General features: G+C 40.3%; 1 protein-coding gene across 9 annotated transcripts in view; it reads left to right on the top strand.

Moving 5' to 3' along the window:
- The window catches only part of wdr27 (WD repeat domain 27), a 43,469-nt gene extending 28,631 nt beyond the window's left edge, over positions 1-14,838 (top strand). For all 9 annotated transcript variants that reach the window (XR_009797388.1, XM_061836771.1, XM_061836775.1 and 6 more), the window contains one exon: positions 12,231-14,838. Coding sequence is in view for 8 of the 9 variants with exons in the window: in XM_061836771.1 (XP_061692755.1) it covers positions 12,231-12,308 (78 nt within the window). In the remaining variant the exon portion in view is untranslated. The remainder of the gene's footprint in view (positions 1-12,230) is intronic.
- Positions 14,839-25,130: the final 10,292 nt, after the last annotated feature.

The following is a 25,130-nucleotide window of genomic DNA, read 5'->3' as shown; positions in this document are numbered from 1 at the left end:
AATGGTTTCGGCTTCATTAAGGGGCAGCGCCGTGCTACAGGGCCAACTGGGGCAACCGCCTCTCGGCACGTTGGTGGAGAGTCAGCGTGTCATGGTAAGACAGTATTTACAATTGTTGTAGCAGCTGTCTTGGCTTCAACTTTTTGGCTGGCCTGACTGCAGTGCAACAACGCCATTGCCTAAATACAGAGGGAAATCTGTCGAGTTCTTGTGACCCACGGTCAAGCAGAACAACAGCGACGTACCCGTCCTTCACTGAATTGACAATTTTCAAATGAAAAGTTCGTGCTTGCACCCTAAATTTATCCTGTTTTATGATTTGCGTTAACTAGATGCGCTTCCATTTGGTCACAATTCGTGATTGTACTTTGTAACAGGATATATATTCATGGAGCCTTTGGGTATATCGTATTATGTAAAGATTGAAGTTACACTGAAAAGTCTTACATATTGTTTTTTAAAATGTAGTGCAATAAAAATAAAGGTAAACAAACTTCTCTCAGTATGAAAGGTTATTATGATTGTATATCTTTGACTCGAGAGCGCAGGTGTGCTTCATATGGCTGTTGGGTAAATTTCTTCATAACCTAAAAAATACCCTTACAGTACCCAAAACAGGCCCTCGTTAGACTTCCGAGAGTTGTAAAATCCCATTTACTTTTTCTCCAATTAGTCTGTATCGAGATTATGTAATAATCAAGTGGCTCCTCTTTTAATGTGACCACCTCAAAATGGACCCAATACTTTTACAATTATTTTATGAGTCCTGTAAATTGTCTGTAAGATAACTTAGGGATACTTTGTCTTGTACAGGGAAGCAAACCAATAACATAAAAGCAGTTTGCCCAAGGATCTTCCTTTCTTAAGGCCATATCTCTGGGCCAGATGTTGTCTATATTTACTACTGTGAGAACTCTCCAGCACAAGGCCCAGACAGATAATGCAATGCATATTTTCCACTCATTTACCACTCATGTTTTCCACTCTAATACTCACAAGACCATCAAGGCAGGCCGATCCACGTCTGTAGTTCATTTCCTCGGGTTTATCGCTGAGTTTATAACGCTGTTATGAGCGATCCCAACATTTTGCTTTTACTTTTCTCAGCTGTCCTGTCTTTCACAGTTTAAGGATTTCAGGTGGCCTACATAGTTCATTGATTTTTGTTGTTGTTGTTGTTTGTTAGCTCCTCCTTTGGATCTAAACCATAAGTTTTGACTTGTAAACTACTTTCAGACATGCAACATGTAAGTGATGCATATATTTTTTCGTTTGAATTTTTGCAAGCTTTCCAATGTAAGCATTGCCAATGCAGTTTTGGTGTTGTCCATGCACTCACTCCCTCCACTGGAATTTTAATGCTTCAGTATCACATAGAAAGGCAAAGCAAAAATGCTATAGCTAGCCCGGGGGAAATTAACAGCTAGTCCTGAGAAACAGCTTACTGGGTCAGACAAGGGAAATAGGCCAAATGAGGCTGTGCTTTATTTGGGTTACTGTGATAGCTGTTTTTTAATCTGAAGCTGTTGATAGCTCCTCTTATGTTTTTTCACCAGAGATGGAAAACATCTTCATCGCATTAAAAATCTATACAATACGCAGGAAAAGAGCGCAAATTGTTGCCGTCTGTTTGTACTTATGTTCAATGCAGTGTCCTATTTTTTCCCTTTGCCTTCTCTCTTAAGACGTGATTTGAAAACAAAAAAAATGTGGAGTTGTGGTGTAAAATATACAGTAATTTGTGTTGATGTCCAATACTGTGCATGACCAAACAATATACTCTACTGTACTACAGATTCATTTGGTAAGCATCCACAATGTACCATCAAGTGCAAAATGAACAATCCAGGAAGTACAAATCTCCCAAAATGAAATGAAAACTTTGCTAACACACAACATGGCTACTGGTATTCATTTTCAACATGACTTGGTAACGCTGGACTTAAGGTACTTGAAAGTTGAATATCATTGGAGGCCTGCTTAAATGGGGCACACACTTAGCAATAATTGGGCCAAATTTTGTACCTAATGGCTCTCTCAAAAGGTTGTCACGTACAATTATGTACAAACACCAACGAAATGTTTCAATTTGATGACATTTTTCAACAAAATGTGGGTAGAACTCCAAATATACACCATCTGGATGAAAATACTACTGTATTAAATAGATGAAGCAGAAAATTTGGGGGGTCAGAAAACCTTGAACAGAGCAGAGAAATTAACTCTGTGCATTATGGGAAATCACGGCCATTGTAGGCCTCCAGCAGCATAACTGAGAGATGATTCAGGACAAGCCCGAGCCAGCCCAAGCTAAAAGTTTTCAATCATACAAACGCACTTGACAGATGACACACTTGACACACAATTTCTTTAATCCTTGGAGTGGAAAGCGCTCTCAGAAAAATTGGCTGAATAAAAGTTTAATACATCTGGGTGGGAGATAGATGCACACAAAACAAAAAGCCATGTTTTTATATCAACTGCATAACGTAAAAAAGTTAATTTTTATGTATTGGAGGACCAGGAGACACGTCTCATACATGGATTGTAACTGTCTCTTTTTTTGTTTTGTTTTTTTTTTTGTCTACGCCAGTTGATCAGTTGTTCTAATCTGTGTCGAATTCATTCTTTCCATTTTCATTCGGCAATGGAAAAATGGAATGCAAAGAATTAGTGACTCATTTTGTTTTTCATCTTTAAATGTCAGAGTTTTCATACCCAGTATACGGTATGTAGTGTAATCCCAAACCACACTGTGGTTCGGGGAAACAGGGTTTCCGTTGCATCTGGGAACATAATGTAAAGAGCACAAGGATATGATAATCCAAATGCATTGATTGGACTTGGCCACCTCTGTTTTTAAATTCATATAAGGTGTCTGTGCAATGGAGAGGTGTATGGAAGGAAACAGGAAATCACTGAGTGTTGATGTCATGTGTTTTTCTTCATTTTCATTTTGATTAGATTTACTTTTTCCCCATGTGGCTTTTCAATGTTAATGATTTCACTTCCAGTTGTTGTTGTCTGCCTAGTCCCTTGGGTCTACCAAGCTGCTCCTTCCAACCACTCGTGCCCCGTCCAGGAGCTTCTAGTTCTCTCGTCATTTTGCTTGTATTCAGTTCCTTGCTTTCTTTCAGTTTGAATTGCTTCATTGTCATGCATCGTCATGTCATGTTTCCTCCATCCCGTCAAGTTTTTTTTTTTTTTTTCATGGTGAGTTTTTTGTTTCTTAGTGATACTTTGCATCACAATTTTTGGACTTTAATTTAGCTTTTGCTCCATGGTACATTTTTGGAGAGTCCTCTACCTCTTACTTCCCTGCACTTGGGTCCTCAACATTTTGCTTTGCCTCCAACACCATGAAAGCCGAAAGCGTAACTCTTAAATGAGTCTTTTGGTTGGTCTTTTGCCTTGTTCTTTATCAATAACTTGGAATCCTCATTTGCATGTTAGATGTAGGAGTACAGAGCTGTGAACACTAACTGACACGGACAGCTGTTCCATCAGCCCCCAATTTGGAAGACCACCTCAATCTTATTAGCAACTTAATGTTATTGGCTCCTTTCTCCAAGGGTCCACATGTATCATCTCTACTCTTTCCAGCCTGGAAAAAAAAATCCAGCTGGTCTCCCACTCGACTTTTTTCACTGTATTTCATTTGTGGTCAATTGGTATTTGAAACTATTCCAAGTATTTTGCTCCCATTTTTTATTTTCCTGCTCCCAGGAAGCACTCCGCTTGATCAGACAGCAAATACAGAGCTGTCTGCTCCAGAATCTCACATCGGGGTGAGATTCAGACAGAGCTGAGATGGACCTTTTCTGAGAACAGCAGGCATGAGCTCAATAGAGCTAAAGTAGCATTTAACAGAAAACCATGTGTCTAAGTCGATAGTGTGGCTAAAATTATTGGGGCACCTACAGAACTGAATCTGTCACCACCATGCTTCATTATTGGGACTGTATTGGACCTGTGGTTAGCAGTGCCTGTATTTCTTCAGGTCCTTCAGGTGTTTTTTTTTTTTTTGTTTTGTTTTTTTTTTTTAGCAAATTCCATGCAGGCTTTCGTATCTTGTACTGAGGACAGGCTTTCGTCGGCCACTCTGCCATAAAGCCCCAACTGGTGGAGGGCTGCAGTGATGGTTGTTTTGTTAGAATTTCTCCCATCTCCTGACTGCATCTGTGGAGCTCAGCCACAGTGATCGTTGGGTTCTTTTTTGCCTCTCTCACGAAGGCTCTTCTTCCCCAATAGATCAGTTTGAACAGACAGCCAGATGTAGTAAGGGGTCGAGTTATCCCAAACGCCTTCCATTTAAGAATCATGGAAAAGGCTGTGCTTTTAGGAACCATAAGTGCAGCAGAATATTTTTTTTTCTTTTGTAACCTTGCCCAGATCTGTGCCTTGCCACAATTCTGTCTCTGAGCTCTTTTGGCAGTTCTTTTGACCTTATGATTCTCATTTACTCTGAAATGCACTGTGAACTCTAAGGTCTTATATAGACAGGTGTCTGTAAGTTCAAAGTCCAATTAGTATAATATAAAAAATATAATCAAGAACTGCTGCACTTCAATGAAGGTATAGAACAATCTAAAGGATGATTGGAAGAAATGGATAGCACCTGAGTGTCACATCAAAGGGTCTGAATAGTTATGGTTGTGTGATATTTCTTTTTTTTTTAAATAAATCTGCAAAAAAAATTCCAACAATTACAATATTTAGTGATGTATATGTAAATTAATAAAGGGAAAATAAATGATTTCAGCAAATGGCTAAAATGTAACGGTGAAAAATATAAGCAGGTCTGAATTCATTACTTTCCGTACCCACTGTACAAGTCCAGAATGTGGTCTAATGCATAGATGGCACAGTACTTCTCACATCTCTCTGTGATTTAGTGCATGCCCTGCACATGTCTCATAGATGACTTATGGTGCCGTCTCCCATCTCTCGTGTGCATGTTGTTTTCCGTCTGTGCAGAACATCCTGTTATTTTGGGACCATAATAGTCTGTGCTGTCTGCTTGATAATTTAAATCATTTGTGAGAAATTATTATTTATTCCAAATTTCTCTTAAAGGACATTGTGTATGTACCACATTTCCAGCATTAAATTATATTTTCTGACACTTTTGCCGATATTTGGATGACCTTCATCAGAAAATTAAACCCACATTTTTTTTCACCTGCTTTTGAACTCTGCGTATGGCGTAGTAGTGGTGGTAGTAGTAGTACCAGAAGCAGTATTTTTCTGTTATCCTGGAAGCTTATCCAATAATTGTTTAATATACTGTTGATCACATGCAACATTTTCCTTAGATTTATGGCTTGGAGGGAGACTATTAAAAATGCTGCAACTTCACCTCATGCAATAGGCCATGTCCTGACCATATGAAAGACGATGGGAAAAACTAATTTCATAAGATGCCCTAACTCGGAACACCTATAAATTAGGCGCTGTTTTATCTTATTCCTGGAGAACTTAAGACGCTTCTGATAAATCTTCGATACAAGAACAGACCTAAATATTCAAACTATGGATTTTTTTTTAAAGTTCAAAATTCAGTGAAGTCACACAGCTGGTAGCACGGCATGACCCCTGCATCTACAGTGAAACAGAACTCAAATATATCTGACCTGTGACCTTGAAATCCAATCGTCGTCATCTTCACTCAAGTTAGCCTCAGTGAGCAAAGGTTGGAGGTCATCGGGGTGGAATGTGTTGGATTACAGATGCTTGCTGCAAGTGTACATTGGTAAAACAAAGTCAAGACTTTACTTTGTCCTTCTATGCACTTAGTAGCATGTCAAGTCTGTTGCTGATCTCAGTAATGAAGCTGCTCGCTGACCTCGTTAACACCACAGAACATTTTGGAGCAACCCAGGTGCACATCCCAGACTGTGACACAACTCTAGTTTACGGTCAGTGAACAAGAGGTCATGATGAAAAGACAGCTCTGAGAGGACTCAAAAATGAATGTTATAGATTATAGCTTGCCATCCAAATGAGCAAAATTCCACTTCTTCTTCTTTTCCTTTGGGCTTGTCCCTTAGTGGTTGCCACAGCGTGCCATCTTTTTCCATCTAAGCCTATTTTGTACATCTTCCTCTCTAACACCCACGGTCGTCATGTCCTCCCTCACAACATCCATTAATCCATCTTTGGTCTTCCTCTCCATCAACCTTTTCTTTGTTCTTCCTCTCGCTCTTTTGCCTGGCAGCTCCATCCTCAGCATCCTTCTACTAATATACTCACTCTCTCTCCTCTGAACATCTCCAAACCATCAAATTATGCTCTCTCTAACCTTGTCTCCAAAGCATCCAACTTTGGCGCTCTCTCTAATGAGCTCATTTCTAATCCTATCCAACCTGTTCACTCCAAGCAAGCATTTTCAATTCTGCTACCTCCAGTTCTGCTTTCTGTTGTTTCTTCAGTGCCAACATCTCTAATCCGTAAATCATGGCCGGCCTCACCACTGTTTTATAAATTTTGCCCTTCATCCTTGCGGAGACTCTTCTGTCACATAGAACACCAGAAACCTTCCGCCAGCTGTTCCACCCTGCTTGGACCAGTTTCTTCACTTCCTTAACACACTCACCATTTCTCTTTATTGTTAACCCCAAGTATTTGAAGTTGTCCACCCTCTCTTCTCCCTGGAGCTTCACTCTTCCTCCTCCGCCCCTCTCATTCGTGGACAATTTTTTCTGTTTTACTTCGGCTAATCTTCATTCCTCTCTTTTCTAGTGCATGCCTCCGTCTTTGTAATTGTTCCTCTGCCTGCTCCCTGCTTTCACTGCGGACCACTATATCATCTGCGAACATCATAGTCCAAGCAAAATTCCACTGATTACATGTAATAAGACTTCCCATCTGATTAAGATTGGACTCTTGCAGCTATGTAGAAAATTGTTCATGCAGTTGTAATTGAGAGTAAGGTGAGAGGTGTGTGCATCCTGCAATACGTCAATATCTGCGATATCTGCAAACAGAAAGATAGCATAGTAGGAATTAAGAGGATTTGTGCTATATCCTTTATAAAGCATACTTTTAAATATACAGCAGTTATGCCTGTTTCTTTTGTATTTCATTGTAAGTCAGTCTTTGAAAAGTTTTACCAAAAAAACCAAACACCTAGGTACAGTATTTTTCTCCAGAAAATGAGGATCTATAGTTCAAAGATGACGTGGTAGGGAAGAACTGAGTTCCATTTTTGATTCTGCACCCAACATTTTGTTAAAAATTACTGTTCGACCTAACAACAAAAAAATGTGTTCCCCAGTGTAATTGTTGCATTTTGGAAAACTACAGTGGGTATGGGTTGAACAGTTTTGTCGACTTAAAGTGCCACTGTCATGAAATGCATGATTTTTAGTATGTTATTAATGGAAAAACGGCAGCTGACATGGACCCATGCATTTTTTCATGCGTTTTTATGTTTTTGATGTATACAGATTTTTGTAACTCCCACCATTGAAAATCCTCTCGAGGGATTTGTTTTCGAGAAGAAGCAGGAAGTGATGTAAAGTACAGACCCGCCCTCAAGTGGACTCGTTTGTTTCCATTAGTACCTCCGGGAAGGTAGTTCGTTGTTCCTTCGTGTTAGCCAAAATGCCGGCTCGTTGCATTGCTGGACATTGCTTGAACACTCAGGAGGATGGATTTACCTTTCATAAGTTTGCAAGAGACCCGGTTCGTCATGAAAAATGGATTTCACGGGCACAGAGAATGAGACCTTTGTGGGTTCCAAATGACAGGTAAGTGTGTATACAGTTACTAAAAAAAATAACAGTTTGGGGCAGACCACGTAATCGGTCTCTTAAAACGTAACAAAAGATTTGCGTACGAAATGTGTCGATGTGTGCATTGGATGGCGTCGGGCTGCTGCGTCGCTTCGCCAGCGAAGCGCACGGGCTGCCGGACGGCGGCGGCTCTGAAGAATGCTGCCACAATGCAGCACTCTGCCGCGTGCGACAAGAATGCAGTAAAGCGCCCCAGCTCGACAGTGTTGTTCATCGCATACTGCGGCGTCTATGAACAACCACCTAAAGCAGCACGGCTCGGCTCTGCCTCACTCAGCCGCGTTCGGCGACAATGCAGTAACGTGCCCCAGCTCGACGGTGTTGTTCATCGCATACTGTGGTGGCTGTGAACAACCCCCCAAAGCAGCACGGCTCGGCTCCGTGATAAGCCACCTCAGCGCCAAAAATGAGCCACACCAATGAGCCGCGATGGCTCATCTCCGGCTCGGAAGTGGATCGGACGGAAGGCGGTTTGGCCGTGATCGCATATCATCTGAATATGGCTCGAAACAATAGTGTAATATTGCGCCAGTAACTTCACTCGGTTGTGTGGTGTTCTTTTCAAAAAGAGCTTCCGTGTCAGAAGGGCCGTGTTCGTCTCCCATAGTTTGGGTGCACCGCGTGTTTTCATTGGCGAATGTCCGGTTGTCATCACGGACGGAGGATGCAGCCAATATGGCGACCACTTGGATTTCGTAGAATGACACTTCTGCAACTTTGCGCATGGATGACACGCTCTCCGGTCACATTTATTTTTTCGTATAGACATTGAAGTGAATGTTATATGTATTTTTCATTACAATATCTATTTTAGAATGTTTATAGGGATGACACTTGGCCTTTAAGGACCAGAGTTCAAGTCTACTGTACCGTGCTGAAAAATATCCGTGATGTAATCGATTAATTGACTTTGAGTTGAATAGCATTGTTGTCGTTCAACCCCTAACAGTTAATCGTGATGTTCAATTAGCCTTCAAAAATTTGGGGAAACAAAACAGCACCTTTCATGGGATGTCTATTTGCCAATGTCATTTGTCGAAGAAACACACAAGAATACCTCACACATATTTTGGGGGGATTTGTCACGATTGGATAGAGGCTGTACCAAAGAGCAGGTGGCGGTAGAAAGGTTGTGATTAAGAATTTGTTGAAAGGGCAATGGGAATGGTCCTTGGTCCTGCCGCGTGGTGGAGGCTGGGATGTGCGGGAGGCAGTGAGGGAACACAGGACAAGGAGAAACACAGTAGTCAGTGCGATGACAAGAAATTAGGTTGCTTTCCTGAGACAGGACAGCTGTGGTACCACTAGCGAAGCTGCAATACTCTGGCAAGAGTTTCTGAGATCTGATGGGCTTCAATGTAGGTGGTAACGAGAGCTGATTCCTGACAGATGCATGGCCGAGGAAGGTGCTGGGAAGGGAGAGGGGAAGGGGCGAGAGGGGACAATGCTCCATCCAGGCTCCAGCATTGGATTTGTAGGTCATCTCATGATTATTATTATGATGATTATTTTGGGTATATTTGCATATAAATTTCCCTCGTGTAAGTCATTGTAAAAGCATGTTTTGTTGGAAAATGCATGACTAAACTCATTACCCTGAGGAACAGAAGAAAAACACTGACACATCATTTTTGTCTTGACTGACCTCATTTTTTACGATTACATTTGCACAAAATTATTAACTGTGCTGTTTAAAATAAACATTCACTTTGAAAATATTTGGCTTCAGTCTCCAAAATGTTGTAGTTGTTTAAACAAAACGATAAAACCAACATGTTCCCTCCCCACACACCCCATTTTCATGTCCACAGTGTCCCAAAACTGGTCTAATACATGCATGTGTGATCAGTCCCAAATTGCAGTATGATCAGTTGTATGAATCATCCTCAGACTGCTATTGGCTAAATCATCTGCTTGCCCGCTGAATGTTTGTGTGCCTCAAAAAGCATTAGAATCTGCATGAGAAATACACTATGCGGATCTGTTGTTGACCTCAATGTGTTTCACATTACAAATTGGCAGATACTGTGGCTCCCCCCGCATTCCTGCTGTTTGTATTTTTTAAAAAGATGCAGACCTTGACATTTATCTAAGTGGAGACTTTAACTCTTAAATTGGATAAAGGGATATTTGGTAGCTTATAATAGGTACTATTACGTACGATAATGACGTATTGTGATAATTGGAAAATTAAAAAAAAGTGTATGTGTCAGTGTGTGAAACTTAATTTGAAGTATTTTAAAGGTCCACTGTCATGAAATGCATGATTTTTACTATGTTATTAATTATTATTAAAAAACGGCAGCTGGTATGGACCTATCCGTTTTTTCACCACAAAACATGATTTTTACATGACATCTATGGCCTTTTGTAACTTCCGCCATGAAAATCCTCTCGAGGGATTTGTTTTCGAGAAGAAGCAGGAAGTGACGTACAGGGCAGTAGCGGACTTAAGCGGTCTCCTATGTTTATACGAATTTTACCTGCTGGAAGGTAGCTCGTTGTTCCTTCATGTTGGCCAAAATGCCAGGTCATTGTATTGCTGGATATTGCTCGAACACTCGGGAGGATGCATTCACTCTTCATACTTTTCCAAAAGACCCGGTTCATAGTGAAAAATGGATTGCGCACCCGTGCAAAGAACGAGAACTATGAGGGTTCCATATGACAGGCGTGTTTACAGCTATTAAAAAAAAAAATAGTTGGGGGGAGACATAATCTGTAAATCAGGGGTGTTAAATGTGTCGATGTGCCACCCTGGCCGAAGCTGTGATTGGCGGACGCGGCGCCGCCGGGGTGGCTCATCGTGGCGCGTGGCCTCTGTGGCTCATGTCCACCGCTGAGGTGGATTAGACGGGGAAGCAGTTTGGCCATGGCGGTGTCATCGCATGCGGGCGGCATTGTTTTTATCATCGCCGCGGAGGTGGATCAGACGTTGAAGCGGTTTGGCCGTGATCTGCATATCTTCTAAATATGGCTCCAAATAATAGGGTAATATTGCCGCGGTCACTTCACTTGGTTATGAGATGTTCTCTTCTTCGAAAAGAGCTTCCATGTCAGAACGGGCGTATTCGTCTCCCATAGTAGGTGGCACAGGGTGTTTTCAATGGGGAATGTCTCAGTGTGACATCACGGACAGAAGATGCAGCCAGTATGGCTACATGTCATACATACATACATAGAATGTCAAATGAGACTTCCGCAACTCTGCGCATGGATGACGCGCTCTCCGCTCATATTTATTTTTTCATACAGACATTGAAGTTATATGTATTTTTCATTACAATATCTATTTTAGAATGTTTATGGGCATGACACTTGGGCTTTAATCTGCGTACGAGAAGAGCAAAAAACATTCATATCGAGGTTTTCCTTTCTGGAATATTACATAAGTAAAGTCCATTTGGACATTTTCCCTGCTGGCAAGTGTAAGCCAATATTCTAGAATATATGAGAACAGTACATCATCATCCCTTCAAATTGCTGCTTTCATTCAATGCTAGGATGAGAGCTGTTCTGCTGACTGTTAAAAAATAGGTAATGTTTTCTTTTACGAAGAAACATAGCAGTGATTTCTTAACACGTGCTTGTGTGTGCTTGCGTGTGTGTGTCTGTATGCACGTGTGCTGAATCCACATCTTTGTGTTTATATGTGTGCAAGCTTCTAGGAAAAGGTCAGATTTTCAAGGAGCTCATATTATTATGTGCTGTAAGTTATTGAATATACGCTTGGAAAATATTGCCGCTGCAATTTGTCTGCATCCAAAGCACTTGTTCAATGCTCAATTTTAATCATTTAAGAATTCCCCACCATGTCAAATTAAAACAGCTTACCACTATTATGAATACAAGATGGCTGTAGTACAGAGAAAGGTGTGATTCACCTATTTATGTTCTGAAACAAAATTTCAACATGGCTCAATTTAGTGTATTGTGTGCTTATATGCAGGATTAATTGCACTACAGGAACAAAAATTGAAGGATGCAAAATAATTGTAATAAAAATACAAATGTTGCATGTTTGTTATATTGTCAAGATTTAATTAATCAGCCCATTATTATTACTACTCAAATATAATGCCACCATCTTGGTATTTTTACAGGGTTTCATTTTGTATTAGTTTATTTTCTGTAGCAAAAATTCAAGAGGGCAGTCGTTGAGATGGTTGCATTTGCACTGTTGCAAAAATGTTTCGGACTTATTATGGAGGAACAGCCCAACGTTTAACTAACTCAATTCAACACTGTGAAAAAGCTCAGCCTGACAAACAATGTAAAAATGTACAAACAAAAAATGTAAAACCTAGTCAAAAAAATCACAGAGGGGGAGTTTGACCTCTGTGGGATGAGCTCTCTCTAAAAGACCATCTATGCAATGTGGTGTTTGAACCACAACTCAATTAAAAATGTCATTTTCTGTTGTTTCTTCCATAGCTTCTGACCGGGACTCTGGATGGGAAGATAAGCGTGTTTGATACTCGCAGTGGTCTCCGTCTGTCACATATCACGTAACATCTCCAACATGGTCATGTAATCACAAGAGGCTTTTGGAAAGGATGTAGAAGTCCAACCTGGCCGTTATCTATTACTGATGGTATATTGTTACACTGAACCAAAATGTAAACGCAACACTTTTGTTTTAGCTCACATTTATTGTGAGCTGAACTCAAAAGATCTAAAACTTTTTCTACATACGTAAAAGGCCATTTCCCTCAAATATTGTTCACAACGGTCTGTAAATCTGGAAGTATTTCTTATTTGCTGAGATAATCCATCCCACTTTACAGGTGCGGCATATCGAGATGCTGAATAGACTGCAAGATTATTGCACAGATGTGCCATAGGTTGACCGCAATAAAACGTCACTCTAAAATGTGCAGTCTTATCGTACAACACAATGGCATAGATGTCGTAGGTTCTGAGGGCGTGTACAAAATGGCATGTTGACTGAAGGAATGTCCACCAGAGCTGTTGCCTGTGAATTGAATGCTCATTTCTCTATCATAAGTCATCTCCAAAGGCGTTTCAGACAATTTGGCAGGACAGCCAAACGGCCTCACAACCACAGAACATGTGTAACCACACCAGCCCAGGACCTCTACATTCATCATGTTCACCTCGCAAGATCGTCTGAGACCAGCCACCCAGGCAGCAGCTGCAATAATCGGTTAGGATAACCAAAGAATTTCTACACAAACTGTCAGAAATTGTCTCAGGGAAGCTCATCAGCATGCCCATGATCCTTATCGGGGCCTGAATCCAGTATGTCGTCGTAACCGACGAGTGGGCGAATGTTCACATTTGATAGGATTTGGCTCATTGGAGAGGTCTTCTCTTCACGGATCAATCCCGGTTTTCATTGTGAGGGCAGATAGCAGACAGCAGACATATATTATGGACAACACATACCATACAACCACGATGAGACCCTGAGGTCCATCATTTGGCCATTCATCCACGATCACCTCATTTTGCATTATGATAATGCATGGCCCCATCTTTCAAAGATCTGTTCACAATTCTTAGAAGCTGAAAAGATTCCAGTAAATCTTGCATGGCCACCATACTCTGCCAATGTCAGCAACTTCGCACAGACATTGAAGAGTAAACCAACATTCCACAGGCTACGATCAATTCCCTGATCAACTCTATGCGAAGATGTGTTGCACTGTGTGAGGCAAATGGTGGTCACACCAGATACTGACCGGTTTTGTGTAATAATCATCTAATCAGCATCTTGATATGCTTAACTGGGGATTATTATTATTATATAAAGGGATTATCTCAACAAAGGAGAAATTCTCAAAAACACATATTTAAACAGGTTATAATACTTGAGGGAAATTGCCTTTTGTGTATGTAGAAAATTTTTAAGATCTTTGAGTCCAGCTCACAAAAAAATGGGAGTTCAAACAAGAGTGTTGCATTTATATTTTTGTTGACTGTATACCGTAATTCCCGGCCTACATAGTGCTTCTGGTTATAAGCCTCAACCAGTACATTTGTAAAGGAAATACCATTTGGTGCATGCATACGCCGCAGCTGTGTGAAAGCCACAAGGGCCCACATTGAATCCTACATTGAAACATGAGATATTTAAAAGAAAGATGGTACACAGAGAGTTCGGCGCTGCCGCACTAAGGCTAGCGCCGCCACGCTAACATTAGCGCTGTGCTAACAGGGTCAGTTAAAAAAAACATACCGGTAAACATCACAGAGACAGGGCAGTAACACGCTAGCACAGCGCTAACAACGCCAGACCGGTAAAAGTCACTTCCTCGGCACATATTCCACTTGCCTCACTCTTACCTTTTCCGCTCGAGTGCCCCCTTGCAGCCGTTAGAAAAAATGCACAAATTAGCTGCATCACCACACAAACCACAGGGTTGAAAGCGTCAAAGTCATGGCTTATAGGCTGGAAATTACGGTATTCATTTTATTGTGTTCCCTGCTACAGCGGATATATTAAGTCGAACATCTCTATTGAAATGCCAGGTTTTCATGATATAAAAAAAAATGAGAACATGATAAACACTTTGCTAACTGTTTTTCACCAATAACTGATCTATAACCTCTAGTACTAAAGTTGAAGAAGAAAAAAAACAGCCTTTTGAGAGGAAAATAAAAATAACTAGTAGGCATTACCCAACATTGTTTTGTACTGATACTGGTATCTGGAACTCTTCATAATTCCCTTCACCCTGAATAAGGCCTTGGTTCCAGCTGAAGAAAAACAATTCCAAATTATGATGCTGCCATCACCATGCTCCACTAGGTATGGTGATCTTTGTTGCGTTTGACCCAGAAATATACAGTATCTTTTGTTGAGGGCACACAGTGCAAACTTGGTTTCATCAGCGAGTAACACATTTGTGTACTTTTTCATAGATTTGATGTGTGTTTTTGCACAATTTTAAAACCAATGTTGAACTTTTTGGCCATGATACTCAAACCAAAGCAATCAATGTCAAGAAAATTTCACAAGGACATGGATATTTATTTGGGATTAATTAAAGGTACGCTCTGTCTTTTTACTTTTCCACTTGAAGCTTTTTTTCAATTGAAATTTGCAAGTTATTGGTCCCATTAATAGTCTTAACATGTTTAAAATATATATTTATATGGCTCACTTTTTTGCTGTCATACAGAAAATAATTGAATATGAACAGGGGTGTCTAGATGTTTTATGTCCACTGTTACAGGTTGTCAACAAATATCCACTGAAAATTGCCCCAATTAGTATTTTTCTAAATCCTAGAAATCCTTGATTGACTATTTGAGGTTTTCACCAGCCTCATTTAACTGTAATCTCTTGATATAATATTTCCTCAATTAGACATGATTATAGCTACATTAGCCAAAAACAATCTCATCAAGTTTCTCCCATCCATTTACCCACATTGAGCATTGGGGCAGGTCAAGGATCAAACTGATGTAGAACAGATGTAGTGGTGCATGGCTGGCTGTGATCACCACTTAGCACATGAGGCCCATGACGTCAAGTGGGTGCAACCTGTGAGGCTGCCAGTTCCGCAGATGGTGCTGATGCTACTACCGCTCGTCACATTGGGCTCAAAACTTTTTACCCTCAGACCAAACCAAAACACCACACCTGCTTGCAAGGGTTCACAATGTGTTGCTGCACTGTTGCTATGGTTTCAGATGGATATAAATAAAATACTGCCTGATCCACATAACGTTTTTCCCCTATTTTTATATATATATATATATATATATATATATATATATATATATATATATATATATATATTATACAGTTCTTGGAATGTGCCCATCAAGTCTTTGGACTGTATCAGATTTTTGTCTGATCCACCCTTGAGGAATTATGTCACTGTCAGAGTAAGAAATCTATGAATTTATTTTAACTGACAAAGATACAGTAACAAGGTTAGGTCAAATCAAAAGTGGACTTAGTACATGGGATCTCATCACAATTTTCAACTGATCTTCAAAGCTTCAGTAATCTTGATGCAAGTGACTCGTTCGATTTCAATCAGTCACTCAATCGCAATTTTGGATCTAATCTTCAGATTTTCACTGACTACTCACAAGAACCCAATTATTTTTGAAGGGTATTCATAAAAAACGAAGGTAGCTAAATTCAAAGGTGAAATCTGTAAATTGTAGTTCAGAGCCATATGAATCCCAAGTGTTGTTCCAAGTTTCATTTAATACTGTTCAAGGCCATAGCAAGAAGACTACTAATTTTAAATTAGGCGACTAAGGTAATTAAATACAAAAGCTGAACTCTTGAGGTTTTTTTCAGAGCTCTATTAATCGCAATGTTTCACTGATCTTTAAAGTTTCTTTTTTGTGTATTTCAAATCTAATGTCCGAACATAAAACATAAAATCTGACATTTTGTTTTTCTAGACCTCGACTGTCTGGGTCCCTCATTCAGTCAGTTATTTTATAGCTCAAGATTGCTGAGTTAGTTTTGGTCCAGGATGAAATCTGTCAAGCTGCTTTTCAGAGCTCAGATAAGTCACAATTTTCAGGTGATGTCTTTCAAGATTTCCGGGTTCATTGTTTCATGTCAAAGCAATAACCTTGTTAATGTTGAATTATTTTACATGCAAATGCCCAAGTTGGCTCGTTTCATAGATCAATTCAATATGTACTATGTGATCATTTGTAACCACTGAATCTTGGAACTTCAAAGGTTAAGCAATTATTCAGAGCTTTACTGAAGCAGGGTATTACATCACCACTTATCCTCACGAGGGTCGCGGGGAGTGCTGGAGCCTATCCCAGGTGTAAACAGGCAGGAGGCAGGGTACACCCTGAACTGGTTGTCAGCCAATAACAGGGCACATGGAGACAGACAACAGTTGCATTCACAATCACACTTACGGGCAGTTTAGAGTGTCCAATTAATGTTGCATGTTTTTGGAATGTGGGAGGAAACCGGAGTGTCCGGAGAAAACCCACGCAGGCATGGGGAGAACATGCAAACTCCACACAGGTGGGTCCGGGATTGAACCCGGGACCTCAAAATTGCGAGCCCAATGCTTTGCCAACTGATCCACCGTGCCGCCTGATATGTCATCAAAACGTAAAAAACTTTGTACACTTTGAACACTTGTTCAACAAAACAGACAGCGGACAAGGGAACAGAAGAGAGACGTTGGTTAAAAGAAGATGCTTTACAGCTGATAAATACAAGAAAATGTTGTGGGCCGCATTTAGATCTTTAAACACAGTACACCACTTGAGCAGGCGTGTCACTTCACATTAGAAGTCATCTTTTTTATTTTGTAATGTGAACATTGGATGGGTTTCAAAATAAATCACAATTGGGTATCATCCTGCAGTGTGAACGCAGTGTATAAGTAATGGACGGCGCAGCAGTGAATGGAATATGCAATTGAATTACAATCTAGACGACGCAAGTTAAAAAGATTAGAAGCTAATGTTGCATGAGAAACCATCTTAACTACACAAGTTATGAATAGGAAACAGGAAAACTGTGAAACTGCTTACGTCTACAGAGGTAAACCAAGAAGGTTTAGAGCAAACAAACAGATGAGACAACAGATCCGACAGCCGCTTTCAGTGTGTTACTACTTTGCTGTTGAATGCCAATCAATCAGCACTTTCCAACATGTCAACAATTCTTGACTTTTAAAAAAAACATTGAACCACAAAAATAAAAATAAAAAATGAAATATGTAACCAGTATTTATTCCACTGACAACCAATGTATTTTATAATTTAGTTGAACTGGTATTTTACCACAATAATCCCCGGTCAAAACCGTAGTCTTTTTATAGACGCTGAAGGTACAATCAGCTTGTCAACCAAATATCGAGCAGTACTCAGCCACTGTTGATAAATTAGACGCGCCGTATTTTATTTGGCATGTTATCTGATCTTGAAGCTAATAACACATAGATAACTCATTTACTCGTCTCTTTTTGAGAAAACTGCTCCTGTTTGCCTCGTCCAGTCATATGTGCATAATTAATAGCAAGGCACGCAGATGTTGCGCTATTTGAGTTAGTAACCCAAATAAGAGAGTAGGACTGAAGACGCATAAGATTTATTGGGTGAGTAGCTTGGTTGGTTTGTCTAATACCATGTCATATACGCATGCATGTGTATGAGTTTATGCCACAAGATGAACTGGCAAAGTTAACTCTGCCCTGTCAGTGAGCTTTAATGTTCCTGCATACAGCAGCAGCTTTCTGCGGAGACAAACACTCGTAAATTGTGTTTTGGAATACATTTATGTGGCCAGGTCTTTACTCTATTTCATTGTACTGGAATGTGCACGTGTTAGTCAGCGTGTGTGAGTGTAGTCCTTACCCTTTTTCCCCCTTTATGTGTTCACATCATACATGGAGATTTAGTGTGAACATGCAGATATTTATATTATGTTACAGTGTACAAAAGCCTTTGTCTGTGTGAGTTCATCATGTGTGCACTCCCTCAGTTGATGTAAGCAGAAAAGAATTATGTGTTTATCGTTCCGCCACACCCTAACATCCTAACATCTGGTCCAAAGTGTGATCTCCTGCAATATTTTCAGTGAAATTAAATAACTAATGGGACACATACGATATACTGTATGACAGATGTAACAACATGGAAGTCACATTATGAGATATAAACATTAAATCCTATTTAGTGATGCTTTTGATTTGTTTAGAGTACTGCCCTTTCCAGATTTCAATGCACCACATCACTCGGGGGGAGGCACCAATGCACAGGGTAGGGCCAGTGACTGCCAGTCGGGGACCTGGTCGGGTGTGTGGAGTGGTGGGGGGGCGGAGTGGATTGGGTCCCTATGACCCCCGCTGGATGGCCAGCAGACCGCCCTGGGTCACTTGGGGTGGGATGTGTTCCACCCACTTGGTGCTCCCTGGGCCCAATCCCACTCTTTGATCAATTGGGTGGGGTCCTCTTCCTCTGTGCTGTGGCCAGAACAATTACAGCACATTTCTGTCAGTCTTTGTGCATGCAAAATGCTGTCAATTCACTTCCATGTGTCTGTAGGCACACATCCCTAGGACTCTCACTGAGTGTGGGCCCACCCACATATCACGAATAACTCATGAATGCAAATTGCTTGTGTAACCCCTCACTTATACTCTCGCCATATAGATTTCTATAATTCACATCGTCAATCCCACCCCAGAGTTGTACAGCTGGGTTCACGACCCCTGTCCTGTATGCTTCTTCTCCTGCCCTTGTCCTGTTCTATCTTGTTCTGTCCTTCCCTCTCAGGGTGTAGCACTGCAGCCCCATTCAACACGCATATTTATTGTTCCATTGTTGCAGATGTTTAATGATTTACTTTTTTCATCCCATTTTACAATTAGTTATTTGTCTTTTAGCTGTGTTTCTCTCTCCCATAAGAAACTTTGTTCTGTTCTACTGATTCTCATCAATTTTAATACAATGCTAGAAAACCACAGAGGCACCTTAAAAACGCCACTGTGACACAGGAAAATTGTTCTGCATAGAAGGGATACGGATCCTCCATTCTGCTTGACCCAACAGCCGAACAGGACCCAAAAAAATAAATAAATAAGGGAGGGAGAATATTTTCACATACTGTCATAAAAACTGTGACTCATTCTGTTCTCACACAAAGCTTTCCAGTTGTCGTATAATGCATGAATAAGATTAACAAGTATCCATTTTGATTTGATGTTTATTCAGTTGCGATGTGTCACAATGTCCAACACAAAGCCTCACATTTCGTGGAAATTTTTTACTTAGTTGAAGCCTTCCATCTTAAAATGAGAGTGGGTCCATGTCTGACCTCAGCTCTGAAGCATAGACATCAAACGGGCTCATCAACTCGGGTGTTATATCTTGTGACTTGCGACTCCACACACATACAGCGGCTGATATAAGTATTTACCATCACCATTTTTCTCACTAAATATACAGTTGAAGTCAGGCGTTTACATACACTGTGTAAAATACATTAGATTTTTCATCTCATTGTCTGAAGTCAAATCAGACTAAACTCCAGTTTCAGGTCAGTCAAGATCACCAAATTTCTTTGTGGAGTTTGCATGTTCTCCCCGTGCCTGCGTGGGTTTTCTCCGGACACTCCAGTTTCCTCCCACGTCCCAAAAACATTTTAACACAACATCTAAATTGCCCCTAGGTGTGATTGTGAGTGCGACTGTTTGTCTCTATGTGCCCTGCGATTGGCTGGCAACCAGTTCAGGGTGTACCCTGCCTCCTGCCCATTGACAGCAGGGATAGGTTCCAGCACTCCCCCTGAACCTTGTGAGGATAAGCGGCTAAGAAAATGGATGGATGGATATTATTTTCTTCAAGGTCAAAAGCTTACATACATACATCGAGTAGCATTTTCGTGGAACTGCATGACTTGGGTCAAAAATTTTGGGTAACCTTCCACAAGCTTTTGACAGTACTCTGGTGGAATCCGGGCCCAATCCTCCTGACAGAACTGGTGCAACTGAGTCAGGTTTGACGGTTGCCTCCCTCACACACGCCTTTTCAAATCTGCCCACAAATTTTTCATAGGATTTACATCAGGACTTTGTGATGGCCACTCCAAGACATTGACTTTGTAATCCTCAAACCACTTTTTAACCATTTTGGCAGTATGCTTTGGGTCATTGTCCATTTGGAAGACCCATTTGCACCAAAGTTTTAGCTTCCTTGCTGACATCTTGAGATGTTGCCTTAATATCGCCATGTAGCGTTCTTTCTTCATGATATCATCTATTTATGAAGAGCTCCAGTTCCTGCTGCAACAAAACAGCCACATATTGGCACCCCCATGCTTCACAGATTGTATGGTATTGTCAGGTCTTCAAGCATCCGCCTTTTTCCTTCAGATGAAGTGTTGGTCTTTAAAGGAACAAAACCTCTCCTATTCACGAAAAAAGCTCAACTACTTGCCATTTTTTATGCTTGGACCAAAGCCCTTTCTAATACTTTATTTGGCACCATCTTGTGGCATTTTGGTCCCAGGGAACTATGTTGAAGTGACAAAGGGAGCTTCATTTTGTAAGCCCCTAACCATGCTAAACAGAAAAGTACAGTATTAATTTGCCACAATCATCACCTTGAGCTGAGCCTTTTAGAGAATGGACTTGATGTTGCCTCCCTTCATATCCTGAGAGACTTTTAATTCCCTATAATTACTATTGCTGTAGTTTGGTACTGCTTTTGTTTTTTGTATTGTTTTCTTATCCCTCCACATATACTGAATATTGGTCCTTTTGAAGGTTTCTTGCTGTAACAGGTAAGGCTTGTTCTTGGGCACCAACAGTACACTTAAGTTTTGTCTCTATAAGGGTGGTGGTGTGGACTGAAACTTGTTCCTTTTGTCTCAACCTCAACCTTTATTGAATGGAAATAACCTGATGACTGAAAACATGGAAGAACTTGGTTTAACCCACTCTCTATATTACAAAGGAGGCACATTCATGGATGTTCACAGATTTCTCTTCACAATTCCTTTCAAAACTCTGCAACATCAAGAACACGGTCACCACACGGCCTCAGCTAACACTCATTTGCACCGCACAAACCACATGGTGGTCTAACTGTGCACACGGACCTCGACGTCTCCACTTCTCCAGCTAGCGAGTTTATGTTTGAAATGAATGAAACACATTCAACAATGCACCTCTGTGACTACACCTGCTTTGCAAATGTTTTAAACTAACTTATATTCACATTCTACAACAAAACAATGAAAATATGTGGAGGAGAATAAAATAACAAAATGCGTACCTTACACTCGGGAATCTCACAAACAAGAGGAAGTAATTTGTCCCACTGGTATCAATATGTTGAATGGACAGAATTATTGTTTTGCATTAATACTGCTCTACAAAGAACAACGTACATTGGAACATTTGTAAAATTGAAATCATAATTTAGAATTTATTATGAGTTCTGGACTTTCATAGACAATGACAGAAGTAGCAAATGATGTCCTCTAGTTTGGACACAAGCACACAAGTAGAGAACTATCACATTAATCAATAGAAGATCTTGTGTAGGTATGTAGATGTGAATCTGCTTGCGTCACATAACTTGTGATGTTTTTTCTTCTCACATTCTCCTTTTAACACCCCACTTGAGACTCAACCTTGTTTTGAAATAAGTGTTACAAAAGCCAAAATAAAAGCAAAACATTCAGGGATGGTCATGTGATGCTCACTGAATGAAGAAAATGTGTTCGTTTTCCCTACAAAGTTAGGGAAATTCAACTCTTCAATTAACCTAAAGACATGTTGGAAAGCGGAAGGAAACTGGAGTTTCCAGAGAAAACCCATGCAAACATGGGAAGAATACCCAAATTCTGCCAAGGAACACTTGAGCTGAGTCTAACCTCGAACCTTAAGCAATGTGAGGAAGGTGTACTAACTGCTAGGGCCTCATTCTGTGATTGTTTTTTCCAACTTGTCTTAATTTCAAATCAATTTTGGGCTTTCCCTCTAATCACATTTAAAGCATAATTAGATATTCAACACAACACCTATTTTAGAAGTTCCCCTTTATTCTTCCTTTCACCCTTCTTTCTTCACATCTCTAGATGCAATCAAGGCAGATGGACACCCTCCATGAACGTTTGCTCCTACAACTATAAGTTATTCCTCCTCACTCTTGCCAAACGCTTCCTCAGCATGTATTTGGAATGATTAACTAAATGTGTCTTTACAACTGACAGTCACAGTTCATAATGGTTAGCATCAGGCGGCTAAGCCTATTATGAAAAGGTAGGGTTTTGATTAGTCCTATCCTTTGGTATTTGAGTGTGTCTTTATAATACTGATATATTTCCTTTTTGGGAAGAAAAAGATCCCGTGTGAAGAAGCTTTGGCCAAAGAAGGATGAAACTCTGCCCTCAGTCTCCAAAATAAGACAGCCTTTTAAAAACTTTATGACGCAATCTGTCTCAGGTCCAGGTTTTGATGATCATGTCCCCAGAATTGGGATACAGATTCTGTTTTGATTTCATTGACGGACCACCTAGAAGCCATGGAGCAAAGGTGTCGTTTAATCTTATTGGGGAGTGTTTCTCCATCTCACATTCTTGTCTTGAACTTCTCTTTTCAGGTCGTGTGGTTACTATCACCTACTTGACAAGTTGAGGTTGTGGAGATGCTCTATTTCTTTTTGGCGCCAGGTTTTAGATCCCTTCAAATTAGATCCAATTCTTAAGTAAGGAAAATCTTCTCCAGCTCCCACTGTCCTCATTTCTCAAAATGACAAATGTGACTCACACGCTCATTTACCTTGAATGTTTAAAACGTTCACTGAACCGACAGAAGCCAACTATAAAACCTGGAGTCAATAATATCTGGGAAATTCTTTACTCAGAACATTCTGTATGCAATGTATGTTTCCTCTCAACTGAACTAAATGAACCTTTGTGGAGTGAAGGACCAATGATTAAAACTACTTACTATAGAAAAAGTAATGTTCGTCTTTGATGAGAGAACCCATTAAAGATCATTGTTACTGGTCATATTATCATCTGTTTTATAATTTTCGGCAACTTTAGTTCCTTTAGCTAGTTTTGGCTTGATTTTTTTTATTCCAACAAATTGCAGTGGAACCTCCACTACTATGAAAGTAAATATGTGCCACCAGGACTTGAATTTAAAATGCCAATGAAAATTTCATGTTGTAAAATTAACATTGTTATTTCAAAGAGATCACATTTTCAATAGTTGGATTTCAGTTTAACTTTTCAATGATATGATAGGTGAAAATTCAAACACAATATTTTCAGTCTCCTGAGATTCAACTGGCGACAATTTGCTACCTGAAATTCACTGTCTAAATTCAGTGTTAAGAAGGCAGGGTTACTTCAGGTCAGAACCCAACACCCAGCCAGTTACGCTTTTTTTGTATGTGACATCACGTTACTAAGAAAGCGTAACTGGATTGGCTGGGCGTTGGGGTCATCCAAACGTTAAAAATGCTATTATTTTAAGGTAAAATTTGAACATACTGTAATACTTTAAGTAAATGTAATTGTATACAGCAGGAATGTCGTGACTGTACCTAGTTAGAATATAGAATGTTTATAATTGAGCAGAGGTTTGTCATTCACCTCCAAACACGGACCACATACAGTACAGTATGATGATTGTATGAAGGATCTGAATATCAACTAGGCTGCAGCACCTCCTGTGCCCAGGGACCCAAGGCCAAAGCTCCTCCTCTTCATCCACCTCCTCTTTATCTGCCGCATAGAGATCTCCACATTTATTTTTGTCCCTCTCACATAATGGACCTCATAGTATTATCTCTCCTCATTCAGAAATATTTATAATTTTAGTTGATGAAAGTTATTTTTCCAGATATGTGTAGAATGAGTGCATACTTCTTCAAGTTATTATAAACTTGTACCAATTAACTGACTACTCTGCCTTACAGTAAGTCCCCATAGCCCATCATCACATGCAGGAAAATGAGAAGTCTGGAAGTCATTATGGGATGATTGCATCTCACAAATAAAAATGCAATTGGGTTGGGCCGAGCAGAAGAAGTGGAATGCCGATTGTGCTTCTGTAATCTACCCCATACAGTATATTCAAATCTGAATTTGGGTAAATACAGTCCAGGGTGTATTATGCCTCTTGCCCAAGTCAGCAGAGTTCGTGCAATAGAAAACGTATAGCTTGATATTCATAATTAAATGGTAAATTTCCTTTCACAAACATATTTTCTTATAGTAAACAATGGAACATGGAATAATCAGTTTGAGGGTCAGTCAGCATCTTGAAATCACAAAAAAAAATTTTACTGAAAATGATCTGAAGTGGCGTCACTGATGGTGTAGTGGTACACTCGTTTGACATTAGTGTGGGCACCATGGGTTCAGTTCCCACTCAGTGACAGTGTGAATGCGGATGGCCTGTGTTCATATGTGCCCTGCGACCTACTTCGGACCAGTTCAGGGTGTAATGTGCCTTTTGCTCGAAGTGAGCTGGGATAGGCTCCAGCACCCCATGACCTTAACCAGGATAACCGATGTTGAGAATGGATGGATGGATCATCTGAACTGAACTGACTCAAAAGTTACCAAGTTATTCAGTTCAGAACATTAGGAAACTTACATGTTTATAAACCAATGGTCAGGAACAATTGCATTGTATTATGCTCCATTATGTCCCAACTTATGGCAACACGGTGGTCAGATGGAAAGTGGTTGGCCTCACAGTTCTGAGGTGCCGGGTTCAATCCTGGCCTGTGTGGAGTTTGCATGTTTTCCTCATGCCTGCGTGAGTTTTCTCTGGGCACTCCAGTTCCCTCCCACATCCCCAAAACATGCAATATTAATTGGACACTCTAAAT

The sequence above is a fragment of the Syngnathoides biaculeatus genome, chromosome 12 (genome assembly GCF_019802595.1).
Source record: "Syngnathoides biaculeatus isolate LvHL_M chromosome 12, ASM1980259v1, whole genome shotgun sequence".
Classification (NCBI taxonomy): Eukaryota; Metazoa; Chordata; class Actinopteri; order Syngnathiformes; family Syngnathidae; genus Syngnathoides; species Syngnathoides biaculeatus.
Note: the sequence above shows the minus strand (reverse complement) of the source record. Positions and strands in the feature narration are given on the sequence as shown.